Below are 18,917 nucleotides of genomic sequence, written 5' to 3' on the forward strand. Positions count from 1 at the left end.
CCCAGGGCTCACTAACGCTTTCTCTTTAGCTACCCCAAGAGCTGGCCTGATCCAGAGACCTGAAAACTGAGGATGTTGATGGGAAGAAGGTGTTCAAAAGATTGCTACAGGATACCACTAATCCTTACCTCATTTGTTTGAAAATACAATAGGACCACGCAATTAAGGGTCAAGCCTAATATTTTAATTAAAAAAGAAACTTATTTTATCGTTGCCTTCTTTTGCAGGATTTAACATTTTCTTCCCTTTTGGGGCTGTTTTGTGTTGCTTGTTCTTCACCACACATATTTCCTTTCCAAATATGCCATGTCTTTCCTTTGCAAAAGACGACTGGTGCTCTCTCCCCGGCTGTTTTCGTGGCTTTGCATTTCTGTTTGTTCTCTCCCCGTTTATGCCTCCATGACCTCTCCGTGACCTCCTGTTTGCTCACCCTCTTTTATTTATTGCAGACCACCCCTATAATGATTCGTCTTTAAGAAACCACCCTGACATGTACAGTGGTGAGTCGCTATGGTAACCTTGGGAGTCACCTTGCCTGTCCTAACCCCAGTTTGCCTAACTTGACTGATACCATGTCATTAACTCATGCTGGATGACAGGCCTGACAGCGGGCCAGGCCACAGTGCCAAGGCGCCACCTCCAGAACTTCCTGCTCACCAGAAAGACAGTAGCCAGTCTGGGAGTTTGAGGTGGCTCATGTCCTCATCCTTCAGGCCTCCAGTTGCTGAATTCTGGACAAGTTGGTCAAACCAGGATAGGACTTCGAAAGGGCTACTTGGAGGGTTGAGTAGAAACTTAGGGATCAGTGATAGGTGGATGGAGAATATCTGAGGATAGGTGAGGAGGAAACATGAAGCCTTCATATTAGTGGTTTAAACAGCATAGGAAGCTTTGTAGTACGTGTTTAGTTAACGCTTAAGTGTCCGGGTGTGAATTGCCTGTTTTATAGTCTGGCCATAACTACTGGGGATATACCATGTCAGGTCCCTTGTCTCTTTAAAATCCATGGGGAAAGTGGGAGTGAGAGTCCGCTCTGAGTTCTCTTTCAAGGCGAGTGTAAATGAAGTTGGACCATTCATTGTACTCTGTCACCTGGGCCTCATCTCTCCACTGGGAGTCCACGCCCAGTGCCCACCAGTCCACACATTTGCAAGTCATGGCACAGTTTCTATGAGGTATAGTTCGAACTCATCATACAACTGGCTGCGCAAGCTGATTAGTAGAATAATTGGCTATTTCCACACCTGAGTTACCCCCACCGTGGTTACGAATGTCTTATTTTCTCTGAGCAGCCAGAGGAATCATCATTTGCTGGCTCTGGTGAGGCAGCTGGCCCCCATCATCAATTATGCCTCAGAAGCCAAGGCTGCAGGTCCCTAGGGGGGTCATTGTGGGCTCAACTAGATAGGAAGTGTCTGAATTGTGATGTGCTAATATAAACAATGATTGGTGTCTGGACTGGGGGCTGGGAAGAGGGAATGAAAGCCAGGGAGAGAGGCAAAGGCTCTAACTTGGCACCAAACAGCTAGAGCCACACTGAGATCCTGCCAAAGAGATTTACTGCCTGAGGAAGCAGAGGACCTTTGTTGGATTCTGGGCATTGTTTGTTTTCAAAATAATGGGGCCAACCACCATTGTGTCAAGAGCCCCAGAGCACTGGTATGGAATGTGCCTTTTGCTAAATTGGATTCCAGCTAATCTATTAGGGAATATTTGTAAAGCTGGAGTATATCAGAGCCAGAAAGTCCCTTAAAGACCATCCCATCCCATTCCAGCTCCTCTTTATACCTATAAGGTAATCCACTCAGGGGAAATGCATATAGAGTTGTTTTATCAATGGAACAAGTTTGAGTGATTCCAGCCAGTTTGTGACCGGCGGTAGATATTATATTATAAGAACCATCCAGGGCTATGAAACCAAGCAAAGCTCACAAGTGCTCACATGAGATTGACCCCCATCTCTTCAATCCAAGGTAGAACGGGACTGACCACGTATAAAGCCAACTGGCGAGAATATAAAGTCAAAGTGAGGCACATGTTGCACAAAGGATAGCTAGGTTGAATGCTTCTAGAAAGAAATAGAACATGAAAAGGAAGGAAAGAAGATAAGGCCCTTCCTGAGTGCAGAGAGCTAGACAGAGACACAGTGCATCTCTATGCTTTGTTTTGAAATATGACGTCTTTTTTAGAGCAGTAGGGCCACCCTATAATGACACTTTGTTCTAGTGATTCCTACAGTGGTTTGTATCCTCTGCACATATGCCAGATGCCCCCTGACTTGCCACTTAGAATTCACCCAGGCCAGGAAACAAGGAAGATAAGAGTGTGCATTCTGAAGTAGGCTGCCTTGAATTAAACTCAGGCTACAGGACATACCACTGAGTAACTTTGGGTAAGTCTTTTAGCATGTCAAACTTCAATCTCCTCATCTGCAAAATGGGTATATTACCTGCCCCATAGGATTGTTGTGAAGATTAAATAGGATAATGTGCACATGGTTCCAGTATGGTGTCACACACATCAGTGATTGATAAATTACCCGTTATGGTATTAAAGGGAATGGCTTCATGTTGGCTGTATCAAGAATAATTGTTCTCTGCTTCTGAAATGAGGAGAGGCTCAGAGTACTTGAAAAGAAGCCAAGGGGAGAAAGGTAAGCACAATTATGGGAAGAAAGTACTATGGAGAGAGACATTTTAGGGCAGACTAGAGAAACGGAAGCTGTTCAGATCTCAGCTGTGCAGAGAACTGGATAAGAAAAAAGCTCCAACTACTACATGAGAGATTTGGGTTAGACGGAAGAGATTTCCTGGCAGTAGACGATATCAAGTGTTTCTAGACAAAGTTCTTGTCTTATCTTCTGGGGTGGTTGGTCAGCCATTCCTAGAGCCAGAGAGGTGGATGTGATGCCAGGAATCCAGCCCATGAGTTCACAATTCTGAGCACTAAATGCAGCAAATAGAGGATCCAGCTGCCCCTAAAAGCTGTTTTTCACAAAGGTTCTTGGATACATCTGACTCATTGAACCGTCTTCTGTTAACACACAGCACTTGACAGAGGTGAGCAATTCAGGTTTTCAGCAGTCTTGACCTTTCCTCATGTAGGAGACAATTGAGGCATTTTTCACTGGCCCTTTAAAGCCAAAGTGGTTGAGGCGGTGTCATCGCCTGATGTCCCCATGCTGACCAGATTCCTCAGGAAACTCCTGAGCCTACTCTTGAGCCACAGCTGTGAGAGCAGGAGAGGAAAGATTGTCCTTGGCCTAAAGGTCAGATGGGGCCAAGGGGGAAACTCTTCCTGAATCCACATGAACGTGAGCTTTGGCATCTGGGTTCTGAGTTTGATCAGGTGTTGGGTCCGACCTCAGCCCTGAGAATCAGGGAGAGTAAGAGAAGCATCGTCAGGCTGTACAGGCTCTTCAGGGGTCCCCGCCTCCGTGGTAAGAGAGAGGCTTTCCTATGACACCCTGGGAAGCTATCATCTTCCTTTTAGAGTCTCGCAGAGCCTCATGCAGTAATTGCCTTTGTCGCACAGATTCTTCCTGGGTCTGCTTCTCCAGGGGAAGAACTTAGCTACCCTGCCTTGGGAGCAGTGGCTCTCAACGCCACCCGCTCTGTTGTCCTTCATAAATTTTCATGTAAATCCCTCCTGCTGGAGCTGACCACATCTCTTCACAACCTCCCCTTTGGGCCCATCCTTCTTGCCCCGTAAAATGATCATGTGTCACCCTGACTCCTCTTCAAGCTTTCCATGGCCTTAAGAACCCAGTTGGAGCCTCTCAGTTCCCAACCCAGCTTCTTTTTTTCCAGTTTGGGCCTGAGTTTATTTAATAACTACCAAGAAGAGATGAACTCTTATCTGAGACATTGAGAACAATATTCAAGGAAAACATAGTAGAAGAGTTTCACCACCACAGCTCACTTAAAACAAAAATATCTATCTCCTTCACTTTTTTTGCCTTTGGATTTTGGTTTTCTTTGGTTTGAGCGAGGAAGATATTCCCAAAGCTGACTATCAAAAGTCAGGACAAGTGGTCTATCCGTCCTTAAAGAGAGAGGCAATATAGATATTAGAGCACACGCTTTGGCTCTAAATGGTCCAGAATCCGAAACACAGCTGCTTGAGACCTTGGCAAATCTGTTGACTTCGCTGAGCCTGTTTCCTCTACTGAAAATGGGGGTGGTACCCCCCAGGTTTGTTGTGAAGATTAAACATGATGATGATGTAGATAGAGCTGCCAGCACAGTGCTTGGCCCATAATGAATGCTCATCAAATGGCCGCCCCAATTATTACCTCTGACTTCTAAGATGTTCTTCTCTGTGTTTTTGGGTTTTGGCTTGTTTCCCAGTCGTGTCTCCCCTTTTGGGATAATTCTGTGGTTGCTAGCCCCCACCCTACACGTGAAGTACTGCTGTAACCTTTTTATAGTCACAGCTACGACATGTCAGGGCACCCACAGCAGGACTCTGCTTACTTGTCGTCCTTCCCAGACTTAATGCTTTGCTGGTCATGTGTGCTTGTGGTGCTGCATGCTATCGTGTGAATTAAATGTCCACAGGGTCTGCAGATTGTGTCCCTGCGGGAAGGAGTATGCCAACTGAACTGGGACCTCTTCCACATAATCCTAGGGCTCCCGGCTCTCAACAGATACCAGAGGTTCCTGCGCGAAATCTCCTTCTCATGGTGCCCTTGACCTTGTGTTGTCTGGCTGTTTTGGTTGATTCTAAGATCATGGGTGGGAGGAAGCTGCTGTTTTGGTATCAAGCGTCCTTGGTACTGAGAGCTGGGTGCTACAGGAGTTATAGATATAGACGGTAACCAATTAACCACATAATGGATTAACCCCTTCAGTAGCCACTTTTGTATATGTGTGTGCTGGTGGGACAGATGAGGACATCTATAGAAGGAGAAGTAATGTGGGGGGTAAATTGTTGCCTTCTTTTTGTTCTCTTCTCCCCTTGAACTCATTCATCCCACAAACGTCTATTGAACACTTGCTGTGTGCCATGTATTGTGCCAGCAGCCTAAGTACCTTTGCATGTGTTTCATTATTTCTTCCCCTGACAAAAGGGTGAAATAGATGTAAACTCTATGAAATGTGCCACCACCACCCCGCAATGGCTAATGGAAAGAAAAGCTGAGTACCCCTGGGACAGAACCCCACTGCTCTAACCAGGCACCCACTAGTCCAACAAGCTCCTTTAGGAGACACCAATGTCACAGAGACAGAGTTCCCCCTGCCCCTCTGTCCTCACTCTGCCAGCTCTTATTAACAGCCCAGAAGAATTCCTTTGTTCTCAGTGCGGGCATCTCTGAGGGCTCCCAGCTCCTGGCAGCTCTGCTTTCCTTACACGTCTTGCCTCTCCAGCTGAGTGGAAGATCCATGAAACCCATGAGTAGTCTCAGCTTCTATGTTAACGCCTCTTGTTTACGATCATGCACTTTTGGACAGGGGTGCCGTCCCAGTCTCCCTGTGCTTTGGGCTCCTGGTTCTTCTCCCCTCCATCATATCCATTTCCATAAAACTATACAAAGAGCCCTTGAGGAAGCGAGCGGTGAGGCTCAGGTGGGTGGGCTCCGCTCTGCTGTGGTGTGCCCAGACTGGCATGACCCCTGCCACTGGAAAACAGCCACCCTGACAGTGTTGATCTCTGTGGGCCACCTGGCTTCAAAACCTGGGTGCAGTGTCGTTAACTTCGGACCCCTGGCTGCCCCAGCCTAGTTGAATTGTAGAGCTCCTCCTCCACCTTGGCTGTCACTTGCCTCTCACCCCTCCCCCAGTCTCTCACATCCAATTAACACCCTCTTCCCCAGCCCCCTTCCACAGTCATTAGTGAAGAAGCAGAACGGCCTTGGCCCCAGAGTGATTTCCTGTCATCTCTGCTCATTAATTCTCTCCATGTCTTTGCTAAACCATTAATAACGCGTCCTGCATCTCTGACTGTTCATCTGGGTCTCTGTGGCTTCATCCTAGCTTCTTGTCTCCAGGGTCCCCAAGAGCAGGTTGTCTGTCCTGTGGCCCCAGTTCAAGCCTTGTCTTTCTTCCACTGCTGCTGAGGTGGCCTCCCTAGGGGCCACTGACTTGGCCTCTGGGGTCCCAACACAAGATGCTCGAGGAGTGAACCACTCACTGCTCAGGCAACCTCCTCCCCCTCTTCAGGAAAGGAGAGGTTTACTGAACTGTGAGGGCAGCTGGGCTCCTCTCGGCAGATCCTTTCAGAACTTAAAGCTGCTCACACACGTGCCGGTGGGGCCGAGGAGCCCCGCGCTTTCTAACACTCTCTCTTAATGATGCCCAGCCCTTGGGGTGGTTTCTGCTGGGAGGATCCAGGGTTTGGTGCTTCCGAGGGTCAGCAGGGAAGCAGAGGCGTGATGACATTTCTTTCTAGCCTGATAGCTTTGGCCTAGCTGGGTCAGCCCCTGAGCAGGAGGCTCATGCCAGCTTGTTCTGTCCTGTTTCAGCCCGAGGAGTTGCAGAGAGAACCCCCAGCTTCATGTATCCCCAGGGCACTGCGAGCAGTCAGATGGTGCTACGTGGCACGGACCTACTCCTGGAGTGTATCGCCTCTGGGGTGTATGTACCATTTCACCCCCATTTCTGACCACACCTCAGGAGGCTGGGGAGGGAGTTTGTGCATGCGCTGTTCTTGCCACACTGGGAGTGCAAAAAAAGATGCAGATGGCCCTTAGTGATTTTGCAAATCATAGTCATCTCCATCCCATTCTGGCCATCTCTTTGGATAATGAGGAAAGGAGCTGGGTGGGCATCCTGTACATGTGTTAGACTCTCGTATGATCTTAGAGAAGTCCCTCAAATGCTCTGACACTGAGCAACACCTCAGTATAGGCTAGATCAGCTCTCAGAGGACATGCATCCGCCAGGTCCAAGTTTATTTCAAGGACACCTGGGTATCCCGGGCTCCGCAGAAGAAGAGCAGGGCTGCAGTTTGTGATAAGTCCTTGTTTCCTGCTTGGTCCCTCTTCTAGCCCAACACCAGACATTGCATGGTACAAGAAAGGTGGGGACCTCCCATCTGACAAGGCCAAGTTTGAGAACTTCAACAAGGCTCTACGTATCACCAACGTCTCTGAGGAAGACTCCGGGGAGTATTTCTGCCTGGCCTCCAACAAGATGGGCAGCATCCGGCACACGATCTCGGTGAGAGTAAAGGGTACGTTATGTGTATTTCTCATTATGATGAATTTTGCCAGCCCTCAGCGCCATGATGACCCTTTCCTCTGAGGGTAGTTGGGGACAGGGCGAGTGGGGGAAATTTCCCACACACTGGTTAGTGGCAATAGTGACCTGCCAGGGATGGTGTCACCCGTCACCCCCTGGATGTGTGTGTGGCAGGGAGAGAGAGAGAGAGAGAGAGAGAGAGAGAGAGAGAGAGAGAGAGATGGGTGTTAAGAGAAGAAGACCCACCTAGACCATCACCCAATTGTTCTTGGTGCCCAGGGCGCCCTCAGCAGGTGAATTTCATGGTCCGTTTGGATCACACCCAGAGCCTTCCCTTTTATTTTGCATTCCTGTTCATAGTGTGTCCTCTTGGCACTGTGCTGTCTATCTACGGTGCTTGGTTCTTTTTCAAAATGGGGAGTCATCATGGCCCAAATTATTTTTTTTAAATCACTTCTTTTCCCAAAAAGCATAGCTGGCCCACCTGACCTATTGTAAGTAATAGAACACAACATGATTTTATGGGCCCCAACCATAGGTGGGGGTACACCAGTTGCTTCTCTTTCTCGGGCTTTCTTAGCACATGCTCAGTCGCCCTTATGACCTTGGTTTCAGCACTATACTCCAACCAGGGGTTCTTAATCTTTTGGGGAGTAATCAAGATCTTTGAGGATCTGATCCAAAGAACCCTCTTCTCAGAAAAATCCACCTAATCAGATATTCATGAAATTTTCCAACAATTGACGGGGTGGCCAGCGAAGAGCGTCTGCTCTAACCAAAGCTCAGTGCCTAAGATAATAAGTATAAGGCCTTTCCTAAAAGGTCTGATCTTGCAGCAGTAACAACAGAAACCCAGTGCCCACCTTCCCACCTCTCCTGGCTCGGGCCCCTGGGTCCACATCATGACATCTATGGATTTCTGAAAGCAATCGCTGCCCTGGCCTCCCCTGGGAATTCCGATTCAGTAGATCTAAGGCGGGCCCTGGTGTTCATGTTTGTTAAAAGCTCTTCAGGGAACTCTAATGAGCAGCCCCCGTGTAGAGAGCTGTTGTTCTGTGAACTCGAAATAGGTCAGCATCTGTGGTGTGAAGCTGGCCAAAGGCAGCCTGGACTGAGTCATCCCATGAGAATGAGGCTTGGGCAGGTGGTAAGGGCCTAGGGCTGGCACTCGGGCTCCTGTCTTTTTAGAGGAAGTCCGTCTGGTTTCTTCTGCCTGCCCCACGCCATCTAACTCCCCTGCCTGTGCTGTCCTTGTCTTCCAGCTGCTCCCTACTGGCTGGATGAACCCAAGAACCTTATCCTGGCCCCTGGTGAGGACGGGAGACTCGTATGTCGAGCCAGTGGGAACCCCAAGCCCACTGTCCAGTGGATGGTGAATGGGGAACCTTTGCAATGTAAGTAGCGAGCCACCGTCTCACCTGACTCTGCTCTCTCTCCCGTCAAAGGCTCCCAGTCCTCGTCCCTGTGGGCATCCCTGGTTGTTCCAGAAGTGAGGGGGCAGCCATCTCCTTGGACATCTCAAGAGGCAGGAATCCTGCCACGTGTCTGTGTGAGAGAACGAGAGGCTGTGGTTATTTTTCCACATTTAGGGGATTTCTCCTCTCTTGGTTTTCCCATAAAACTCTTCCCTTTAAAAACTACAGAGCTCCTTTCAAGGTCTTGGGTCTGTAGCTGCATCTCCTGAAATTTTGGGCTCTGAGTGATATCTGGAACTTGGCAGATAGAGGAGAGCTCAATAACCCAGTGCCATTGGCTGCCGAGGTCCTGCTCTCTGCTGAGGGCAAAATGAGAGGCAGGATTATACAACAATATGAACAGTATGGTTGGATATGAGGAAGAACTTCCCATGAGAACAGAGATGCACAGGTGCAGTTATTCAGTGTGCACAGAATTTGGGGAGATGTAGTCCCGCCTGGGTGGCTGTAGTGGGTGAGTCCAAGGCCCTTCCAGCCAGAGGCCTCGGTCAAGTTTTCACATCGCATTCTCTCCAGTAGCGTTTATTTTTTTAAATGTCCTGTCATTCCTTTCTCTATGGGGTCAGAGGAGATGCAAAAGGTGATATCACCCAAACAGATGATGAGAACTCAGAGCCAAACTCAAGAGCAGCAGGGGGAAAGGCAGAGGAGAAGGGCGGAGGAATGGGTGAGAGGGCACCTTTTTAGACAGTCATTGTGTTCCAGCCGCCGTGCTAGGTGCTGCATACCTGTTCTCTCTTTAACCTCACACAGTAAAGATGAGGAAACGAGGCTCTGATGGTGCCATGAATTGCCCAAGGTCACAGGGGTGAAGCTGTGGGTCATTGTGAGAAGGCAACATGCCTGCACCATCTATTAGTTCTGAGCACAGTTATTCCCAGTGACTGTCCTTCCCTGGACACAGGAGAGAGAGGGACATAGCCTGCCCTCTGCCGGTCATTCTCCCTGTCATTACAGCACTTTGGGGACCAGGCAAACAAAGGCACTGAACTTCACAGCACCCTTGAGCAAATGCAGAGCTCCTGGAAGGGTCGCCCATCACTTAAGGGGAGTGACTGGGAGAAGAGTTGGGTCCATGACAATTGCCAGGCAAGGAGGTGTTTCAGTTGCTGGCATTGCCTTCCTCGTGGCTTTTTGCTGAGTGGGGACTCAGAGAAGGGTGATAAGCATGCTGACCTTGTCTTCATTTACCTCCTGCTGATTTCCCAGTTCCAGGCTCAGACTTGCTATCTGGGGCCTGGCGCCCGCAGGGCCAGACCCTGGGTCCCCCTCGGCTGACTGCCGCTGTAGATCTGAGTGACCTTGGATGAGTTCATGGACCATGTAAGCCAAGGCACGTGGCCCAGTTCAGAGACCTTAGAGAGGGAAGTCATCTTCTGGTGATGAAAGATGAGAGAAGTGGCAGTTCCTTACATTTCTAGAAAACTTTTGTTAGTACAGCTCATTATCTTGCTCTTCTCTTAACCTTCCTCAGAGTAGGGGAACGATGGGAGTAATTCTTCTCCAGATGAAGGAAATAAAGCCCAGAATGACTTACTCGTTTGCCCCTGTTCCCAGAGCCACTCCCCAGTCTCAGTTCCTGGGAGATGCAGCGGTACTGGGAGACCTGTGGGGCGAATGTTCTCTCTCAGCATCGGATACATTTTTGGGGACAATCAGGTAGTTCTGGCAAATATAAGGACTCATTCGGTTTTCAGCAGGCACTGACCTTTGGGGTTAGTTTGTGAATGTCCACGGAATGCCCTGCTCAGAGGATAGGAAGGTGGCAGGCCCCATCCAGTCGCATATTGCTTTGTCCTTTTCAAAACACTTAAAAGTATGAACATTGGATTGAAATAATAACAGTAATAATCGGTAGGGGCCAGGCCCTCTGCTAACGACTTTCTACATGAATAAAATCTCAGGTCATCCTCATAAAACCCCCCAGAAGGTGACATGTTACCCTGTTGTGCAGACAAGGAAACTGGTGCTGGCAGGAATGTGGTTAGAATTCAAACCCCTCTCAGTTGCCACAGCTTATGCTCTCAGCCACACCTGCCCAGCTGCTATTACTACATAGGCTGAGTAGTGATTCATATTCCCATTGGACAGACTAAGAAATCATCTCCAGTAGATTTGATGATGGGCCCAGAGTCACACAGCCCAGCAGTGGTGGGACCAGAAGCCTGGTCTTCTGTGAGCCACCCAGCGCTGCTGCTCCCACAGCACCCAGCCCTGCTAGAGAGCCCTGGGCAGAGCCCCAGTGCCCTTCACCTGCTGCCCCGAGTCTCACGAGGAGCACCTTTTCTGTCGGTAGCGGCACCGCCCAACCCAAACCGTGAGGTGGCCGGGGACACCATCATCTTCCGGGACACCCAGATCAGCAGTAGGGCCGTGTACCAGTGCAACACCTCTAATGAGCATGGCTACCTGCTGGCCAACGCCTTCGTCAGTGTGCTGGGTGAGTGTCCCCTCCACTCCCTGCAGTGCTGTCTCCCTGGGGACTGGGACATGTCATGGACGAACTTTCTTCTCCAGCCAAACTGGCTGGAGAAGCATGGAGACTGAAGATGAGGTTTGTGGGAATGAGAGAGGACTTAAAACCCACAGAGCTGGCTGGGCAGACAGAGTGAATTCTCTACTAGAAGTCAGTCTTGGTCCTCCCTCCCCCTGATGAGACGGAGTGGGCCTGTCCCGTCACCTGGGTGTATCCACGCTGACTCTCCTGGGTTCTCAGTGGGTCACAGAGTGGGAAGTGGTTCTGAGGATGTTTGCAGCACTCCCAGAGCAGGGATACGGTGGTGGGAAGGGCCAATACAGAACCTGCTGGATAATTGGGGAAAACCCTTTGCAGAAGCTGGATTGGTTGTTCAGGTAGGTTGAGGGCAGATGGAAAAGCTTCCTCCTTCCTCACCTAACCCTTAGAGGCTTCATAAAGGAGGAAGGTGGATAAGGGAAGGTACGTTGGCACTTGGAAAGCTTCTGTACAGAGTCGGCATGTAGAGATAAGACCCAGGGGGAAGAAATGGAAGAGTTCGATTCCCCACCCAAGACTGGTTGTCTGGGAATTGCAGATGTACCACCTCGGATGCTCTCGCCCCGGAACCAGCTCATTCGGGTGATCCTGTACAACCGGACACGGCTGGACTGTCCCTTCTTCGGATCCCCCATCCCCACTCTTCGATGGTAAGTTCCAGACCAGGCCTCCCCCAACAGGGGTCGTCTGTCTCACCGTTCTCAGTCCCATAAATATTCAGCAAGACCTGGGAACTTCAAAGGGTCAAAGCTGGGAGAAAGTTGGCATATCCTCGGGGTGAACCCCCTTATTGTGCAGAGAAAGAACTCGAGGCCCAGAGAGGGGCAGAGACCTGCCAGGGCCACCCAATGGTTGGAGGCAGACCCTCCAAGGATGAGGGCTTCGGAGTCCTAAGATGGGTCTCCTTCCACTGCCCGTACAGTCTCTCGAGTGGTTGACCCCTGCTCCCTTGGGCCAGTCCTGTCTCAGTATGCTATGTGTTCTGCTGCTCTGTTGTGAGGTTTAAGAATGGGCAAGGAAGCAACCTGGATGGTGGCAACTACCACGTCTATGAGAACGGCAGCCTGGAGATCAAGATGACCCGCAAAGAGGACCAAGGCATCTATACCTGTGTTGCCACCAACATCCTGGGCAAAGCTGAAAACCAGGTCCGCCTGGAGGTCAAAGGTAAAGGAGAGGGTTGGTAGGTGGAGGGTGGGGCGAGGTGGGGAAGGGAAGCTCTCTCCTCAAAGTTATCCGTGTGTGTTACTCCCTTTGAAAGCGCACCATATCTAATGTTTAATCGCTAATGGGACCCTCCCTATGGGTCTGTGTGTCCTTCCAGGGCTTCCAGCTGGCCTGGGTGCTGGGAACACTGAGTCATTACCAGCCTGGTCCAAATGGCATTAAGAAGGGAAACCTAGTACCCACACCAGCTCCCTACCACCACCCCAGAAATTGCGTCGTATCTTCCTGAGCCAGATAGAAAGGATTTGGGGGTTCCCCCACACCAGGTCTCCCTCCATTCAGATACAACTGAATACTATTTCTGGAATACCATTCCCTTGGTCTAACCTTGAGGTCACACACGTCACACTGAGTGTCCACGTTGGGGCAGAGAACGTGTCAATGATGAGCACCCTGGGCGTCTCCACAGATCCCACCAGGATCTACCGGATGCCTGAGGACCAGATGGTCAAAAGGGGCACCACGGTGCAGTTGGAGTGCCGGGTGAAGCACGACCCCTCCCTGAAACTCACGGTCTCCTGGCTGAAGGACGATGAACCTCTCTACATCGGGAACAGGTCTGCTCGCTCCTACCTTCCCTCTTCCCAGTGCTACCCTGGGGCCATCTGCTTTCCCCTTGGTCTTAGTGACACATTGAAGAACCCAGGGATAGGGAACCTGTGTCATGCGTGTCGCTGAGAAACTGCTGAGGAGGGTGGGACGGCCTCCGTGACTCCCTGCCAGCTAAGGGGAGACTCCCACCCTCTGCCCTCTCCCCTTGCTGCCATCAGCTCCCTGCTTCTCTCTCCTCTTTTTTCTCCCTCTTCTCTCTTCCCCACGCCTTTCTCTCTTCATTTCTCTCCACTCACTCCTTCTTTTTCCTCCTCCCTTTATTTTGACCCTCACCCGTCATCCTCTTCTGCATCACAGCCAGGAGCCCCTCCCCATCTTCAGCCCTGCCTGCAGCGCCCTTGTTGTCCAGCAGAGGGCAGGGTTGACCATGGTGGTTAGTGTGGTTTTTCAGCCCTTACTGTACTTGGGATGCTTTTACCAGACCCGAGCCTTCCCCCTTCCTCATCTCAGATTCAGATTTAATTGGTGTGGGGAGAGGGCCCAGACACTGATGGCGTTTGCCTGTCCCCACAGGTGTTTCTAATGTGCAGTTAGGGTCCAAGCCTCCCTCCACAGGGCTCTTTGCTGTACCGTCTTCCACCTCAGGGGCTCTGAGGTTGGCCATAGGTACCAGCTGCTTCTAGAGGCCATCTGGTTTTCTGCAGGGGTGCACCCTGCAAGTGGACGAAGGCATTCTGGTACTCACTTGATGCTAACAGTCTACCTGCTTTTTGGTGCCCTCCTCCCCTCTGTGGATGACGGTTCAGAGGAGCCCAGGTGCAGAGACTGGTCTGGGCTGAAGACACAGCTGGAAGTATGGGAAGAGCAGGGATCCCCATCTGCCTTTGGGGTGGGGGGTTGGCTAACTGTGCTCTATTTTGGGAAGGGAGCAGAGCACAAGGAAGACACAGAACAGGGTGGAATTTAGGGACAGTGAACGTGTTAGCCACACCCATGTTCCTTTTCCCCTCCATCAAGCACCATAAGTGCTCAAGGTGATGGTGAAGACCCTACCTTTCCCAAAGCATCGAGATGGAGCCTCGTGACCCCTAGGAGAGGCTGTGGCTGCCCAGCCCAGCCTGGGAGGCTTTCCTCCCTCTTTTGACTCACCAGCCCCCTCCAGGGAGAAAGCAGCAGGCAGTGCCTGGAACTCCCCCATCTCTCTCCTGTTGTCTCCCCACTTGCCCTCCTCCCAACCCCTCTGGTGCCTTTGCAGGATGAAGAAGGAAGATGACTCCCTGACCATCTTTGGCGTGGCTGAGCGGGACCAGGGTAGTTACACGTGCTTCGCGAGCACCGAGCTGGACCAGGACCTGGCCAAGGCCTACCTCACTGTGCTAGGTAATCGCTACTGCCCATGGCACTGACCTTGCCTCCCGTACCCACCCCTTCCTGCAGCCAGAGTAGCAGTGGGCCCTGGATGGTTCTGAGGGCAATGCCTGTGGTCCACAGGCCGGTCAGGCATGGCGATCCCCTGCCCCTTGATCTAAGGGTTAGGAAGCTGCTCCTGTCAGAACAAGCTGTGCTGGATGACTTAACCCCTGAGGAGCATCATTAACTCCCCCAGATCCTCGCCTGAATGACAGAGGGAAGGTGAAAAGGGGTTCTTGTTGTCATTTTTACCAACTTTACCGCTAACTCTAAACCACTAAGTCCATTAAAACGATACATCGCTGAAGCAAGACTGAATTTCGTGTTTGTCCTTCCAACGCCTATGCTAGTCTTCCTCCCCTCCCCCTCTGCTTCTTGATGGGATTTCACAGGATGCTATACACTTAGCAAGATGACCCCATCTCATCCAGGCCAACTGCAAATACTAAGCCATCCCAAACCCAGGAAAAGTAACCTCTCTCGTCCAGGGAGGCAAATCCCCCATCGTCTCTCATCACCTCTGTCCTCAGCCTGGGCACCTCACTGCTATTACTCAGGGTATGCTCTTGTCCCTTCTGCAGCGGGCGTGCACAGTCACGCGAGATGGAGGGGCCAGGCATGATAGTAGTACTGGGGCAGGAAAGAGGAAACACAGGAAGGCCTCTCTAAAGGGTGGGGGCCTCTTCATGGAAGGGAGGGTGAAGCTGTGCCAGGAGCATGTCACAGAGGCAGCTCTTCCAGCCTCAGCTGCCCGTTCCCACCCTTCTCGAGCACCTCTAACCCTGGATAACCTGCTAACCTGGATAACCCATCTTACCTTTGCAGCTGATCAGACCACTCCAACTAACCGTTTGGCTGCCCTGCCCAAAGGTAATTCATACTAACTGGGACCCTCGCCAGGCCCTCACTAGGCCCGGGGAGGGTGGGTCTATGAGGGGAATGCGCTGCCAGACAGGATGTGCTCTGTGTGGGCAGTGGGTAGCTCTCCCCGCTCCCTGCCAGATCAGCTCCTTCAAGTGCGCACGCCACCTCCCTGAGCGTCACAGCCCTGCTCAGGGCTGCCTGCTCCTTTTGCAGGCTGAGCTTGGAGGTCCTTGGCTGCCATTTCACCCCCATCTCTTTCCTCTGGCCACCTCACTGCTCCCGTGGGCATGGCCTGTTCTCTCCGGCAGCCTGGCCTCAGAAGTGCGTGTGGTACAGACGAGAAAGCCCACTTGCTTCGAGTTATCCGTAGGCCCATGTTCCCTGCAGCCTCTCCATGTCTGCTGCTATACACCTGTGTACAGTCTGCACACACACACAAACAGGAGCTCATGTGACTCACCTTCCTGACCCTTTCAGTAACCAGCCAAAATGTGGAAATAGCTGGTTCAAGGGGCCAGGAAGGGGAAAAATCATGCCTACCCCCACCAGGTGGTGGTGGGATGGCTTTCTCCTCAGGCCAGGACGGCACTGACACCCACTAAGGAAATTCAGTGAGATTGGAGCCCCCAAAAGATCTTGCCCTCATCCCTGTTAAGAAGCTGGGGCTCCTCTGTCCTTTTGTCCATCACAGATACTTCTCAACCAAGTCCCCATCTCCTCCCTGGCCTGGTCCCCTTTGTCCCTCTCATTCCCTGAACCTGTCTGCCCTACTCAGCACTCCAAACACCTTCCTGGGCTCCTGGCCCTCAGAGCCTTGAAACACAGAGTAGAAGCTAATTATCATGAGAAAATGAAACAAGACCCCACATTTTCTCACTGGCTTTCCTAAATGTTGTGAACATGTATCTAGTGAAAACCATTTTCCATATGCTCACACTCTTAAGACTACCTGCAGAAATGGGGTGGGTCAGTCCGAATTCTCTCTGCGCCCCGCATCCTTTGATACTCTTTTGGGGATGGTGGAATTGGGATCTCCTCTTTGTTCTTCCTTGAACCCCTGAGGGAAGGGGGTGGTCCCTGTGCTATGTTGACCCTCCAGGGCAGGCTGGGGATGATACCTGTTGTGGTGACCTCAGCCCATCAGGGACCTGTCCATGGGACAGTGTTCAGGGCTGGGGCCAGCACCAGGACGAGCTGGCTCTAACTCGGGAGTCCTGCGTGGTGTCTTCTCCCTCTGCTTCCAGGACGGCCAGACCGACCGCGGGACCTGGAGCTCACCGACCTGGCCGAGAGGAGTGTGAGGCTGACCTGGATCCCGGGAGACGATAACAACAGCCCCATCACAGGTCAGCCAGGGGCCCTGCGCTCCAGTCCTGAAAAGGGGAGTGGTAACAACCTGGAGGCCCAAGGCCTCGCCCTGGCTTCTGGTCCCACTTCTGCCTCCCTTGATGTCTTCCCTGGGATGTTTGCAGAACACGTGGAGGCGGGGGTTTCCCTGTCAGGGAATTCTCCCCATGCCTTTGTCTACCCGAAGGAGGTTATGAAGACTAGTGGAAACCATGAGCGAATGCTCGTAAGGAAGAAGTCTGCTAACTCAGCTCCCAAAACAGCTGCCTTTCTTGCCCACTCAGACTACGTTGTCCAGTTTGAAGAAGACCAGTTCCAGCCGGGGGTCTGGCATGACCATTCCAAGTTCCCAGGCAGTGTCAACTCGGCCGTCCTCCACCTGTCCCCCTACGTCAACTACCAGTTCCGGGTGATTGCCGTCAATGAGGTTGGCAGCAGCCACCCCAGCCTTCCCTCCGAGCGCTACAGAACCAGCGGGGCACGTGAGTACTTGAGGGCTAACAGAGAAGGCACTGGAACCAGGCACCCTGAGTCCAGACTGAGTTTCCCCAGCCCCCAGCCACACAAAGCTGGGCAAGCTACTTAACCTCTCCAAGGCTTGGCGTCCTCATCTGTGAAACACAGAATAATAAAACACCTGCCAGCATGGGGCTATTGTGAAGATTACATTTGAAAATGCAATTCTGGTTCTTACCATGATGCCTGGCATAGAGTAAAGCACTCAATAAATGTTAACTGTCATGTTTATCATTACTAATATTATTAATAACTCTTAATGGTCTGCTTTAAAGGGAAGAGCTATGGCAAAGACTTGCAATAGAAATTGTAATCTGGTGTTCTATCCGATTTCTTTTCCTGGGTAATATTTAGATTTCTAAAATTACACCAGCCCGTTGACATCCCCCAAAATGTTAAATTCTAGAGATAAGTCAGCCTGGTATTAAACATATTTAGTGGGTAATTCATGAAGGGGATACTCCACATTGAGTTGGCTGTATGACCATCTAAAGTGTGGAAAGCCTCATAATGAATCCTGTCTGGTAAGGGATTAAAATTCAAAAGAAATTAGCTCTGCTTTTGGGGGTGTTGAAATCTTAGCTAGGAAGGCATGTCACACACATGAGAAACAGCAGAGTGAGTTGATGGACTGAGTGTAGAGAGATGCTGAGGAAAAGCATAGAAGGGACTGGATGGGTGGGCGGGACAGAGATTGCTCACCGTGCCCTGGTAAGGCACAAGTTGGACTTGAACTTTGTGTCAAATTGGGTTCTAGCCCCTGAGTCCAATCCCAGTGACGTGCGGGGAGAAGGGACCAGAAAGAACAACATGGAGATCACATGGACGGTAAGAGTCCCTCCCAGCCCACCCCTTGAGGGGCAGCAGTGTGTACCTGGGGTCATTGCCCTTTACACCCTTGGACCCCAAGGCCACAGGGTGGCTCAGACTATCAGGCTGGTTTGGTGGCCGCTCCTCTGCATTGGGCATCTAAGAGCAAGATTAAGGAGAGAGGGGCAGAGATGATGGAGGAACACAGACTGGCAGTCTGGCAGAATCACAGAACCAGCAAAATAAAACAGACTTCTTTAGCAGAAGGAGGGATTGAGGTTAGACTCGGGGAGCGGTTTGTCATAAACACCAGTCCTCGCTTTGGTGTGTTCAGGGTCCATTCACTGGAGATCATTGGAAGTGGGGAAACACGCATGGATTCGGTAGAACTGAAGTCGGTTCTGGGATTTTTAGTTCATTGGCAGGAGGCATACGGTGGCTAAAACAGAACTCATGCCTTTCCAACTTTGGAGAATATTATATTATCGTCCATATTTTTTTCTGGTTGCTATAGGAAACAGTGCTATTGAAAATAAAGCTTTCTCTCCCTGTGCACTTGCAAATGTAGGAGTCACAGTGTCTAGGTCTTGGGTGATGCCTGTGGCACCGAAAATCTGTGTGCTGCTGGGTTCATGGAACTCTGGACTCTTGGAGGACTCAGCAGGGGAGGGGTCTGACCAGTGTTGGGCAGACTGGGGAGGGGTGCCCGGAGTAGAAAAGAGTGTGAGCTGTGGGTGGGCCTGGGCTCCCGTCCTGTCCCCTCCACCCCTGCTGTCTGTCTCACCCTGCTCAGCCCATGAATGCCACCTCCGCCTTTGGCCCCAACCTGCGATACATCGTCAAATGGCGGCGGAGAGAGGCTCGCGAGACCTGGAACAATGTCACAGTGTGGGGCTCCCGCTATGTCGTGGGGCAGACTCCTGTCTATGTGCCCTATGAGATCCGAGTCCAGGCTGAAAATGACTTTGGGAAGGGCCCTGAGCCAGACACTGTCATCGGTTACTCTGGAGAAGATTGTGA

At 51.2% G+C, this 18,917-nt stretch overlaps 1 protein-coding gene across 1 annotated transcript in view; it reads left to right on the forward strand.

Moving 5' to 3' along the window:
• NFASC (neurofascin) overlaps nt 1–18,917 on the forward strand; it is a 193,115-nt gene that overhangs the window by 135,254 nt on the left and 38,944 nt on the right. The window contains exons 9-21 of the mRNA XM_019649618.1: nt 6,464–6,575; nt 6,989–7,173; nt 8,444–8,575; nt 10,953–11,096; nt 11,710–11,821; nt 12,172–12,338; nt 12,808–12,955; nt 14,206–14,330; nt 15,186–15,230; nt 16,469–16,570; nt 16,856–17,053; nt 17,845–17,915; nt 18,691–18,913. Of these exons, the coding sequence (XP_019505163.1) occupies nt 6,464–6,575; nt 6,989–7,173; nt 8,444–8,575; nt 10,953–11,096; nt 11,710–11,821; nt 12,172–12,338; nt 12,808–12,955; nt 14,206–14,330; nt 15,186–15,230; nt 16,469–16,570; nt 16,856–17,053; nt 17,845–17,915; nt 18,691–18,913 (1,764 nt within the window). The remainder of the gene's footprint in view (nt 1–6,463; nt 6,576–6,988; nt 7,174–8,443; nt 8,576–10,952; nt 11,097–11,709; nt 11,822–12,171; nt 12,339–12,807; nt 12,956–14,205; nt 14,331–15,185; nt 15,231–16,468; nt 16,571–16,855; nt 17,054–17,844; nt 17,916–18,690; nt 18,914–18,917) is intronic.

This window comes from Hipposideros armiger, unplaced genomic scaffold (assembly GCF_001890085.2).
Source record: "Hipposideros armiger isolate ML-2016 unplaced genomic scaffold, ASM189008v1 scaffold_134, whole genome shotgun sequence".
Classification (NCBI taxonomy): domain Eukaryota; kingdom Metazoa; phylum Chordata; class Mammalia; order Chiroptera; family Hipposideridae; genus Hipposideros; species Hipposideros armiger.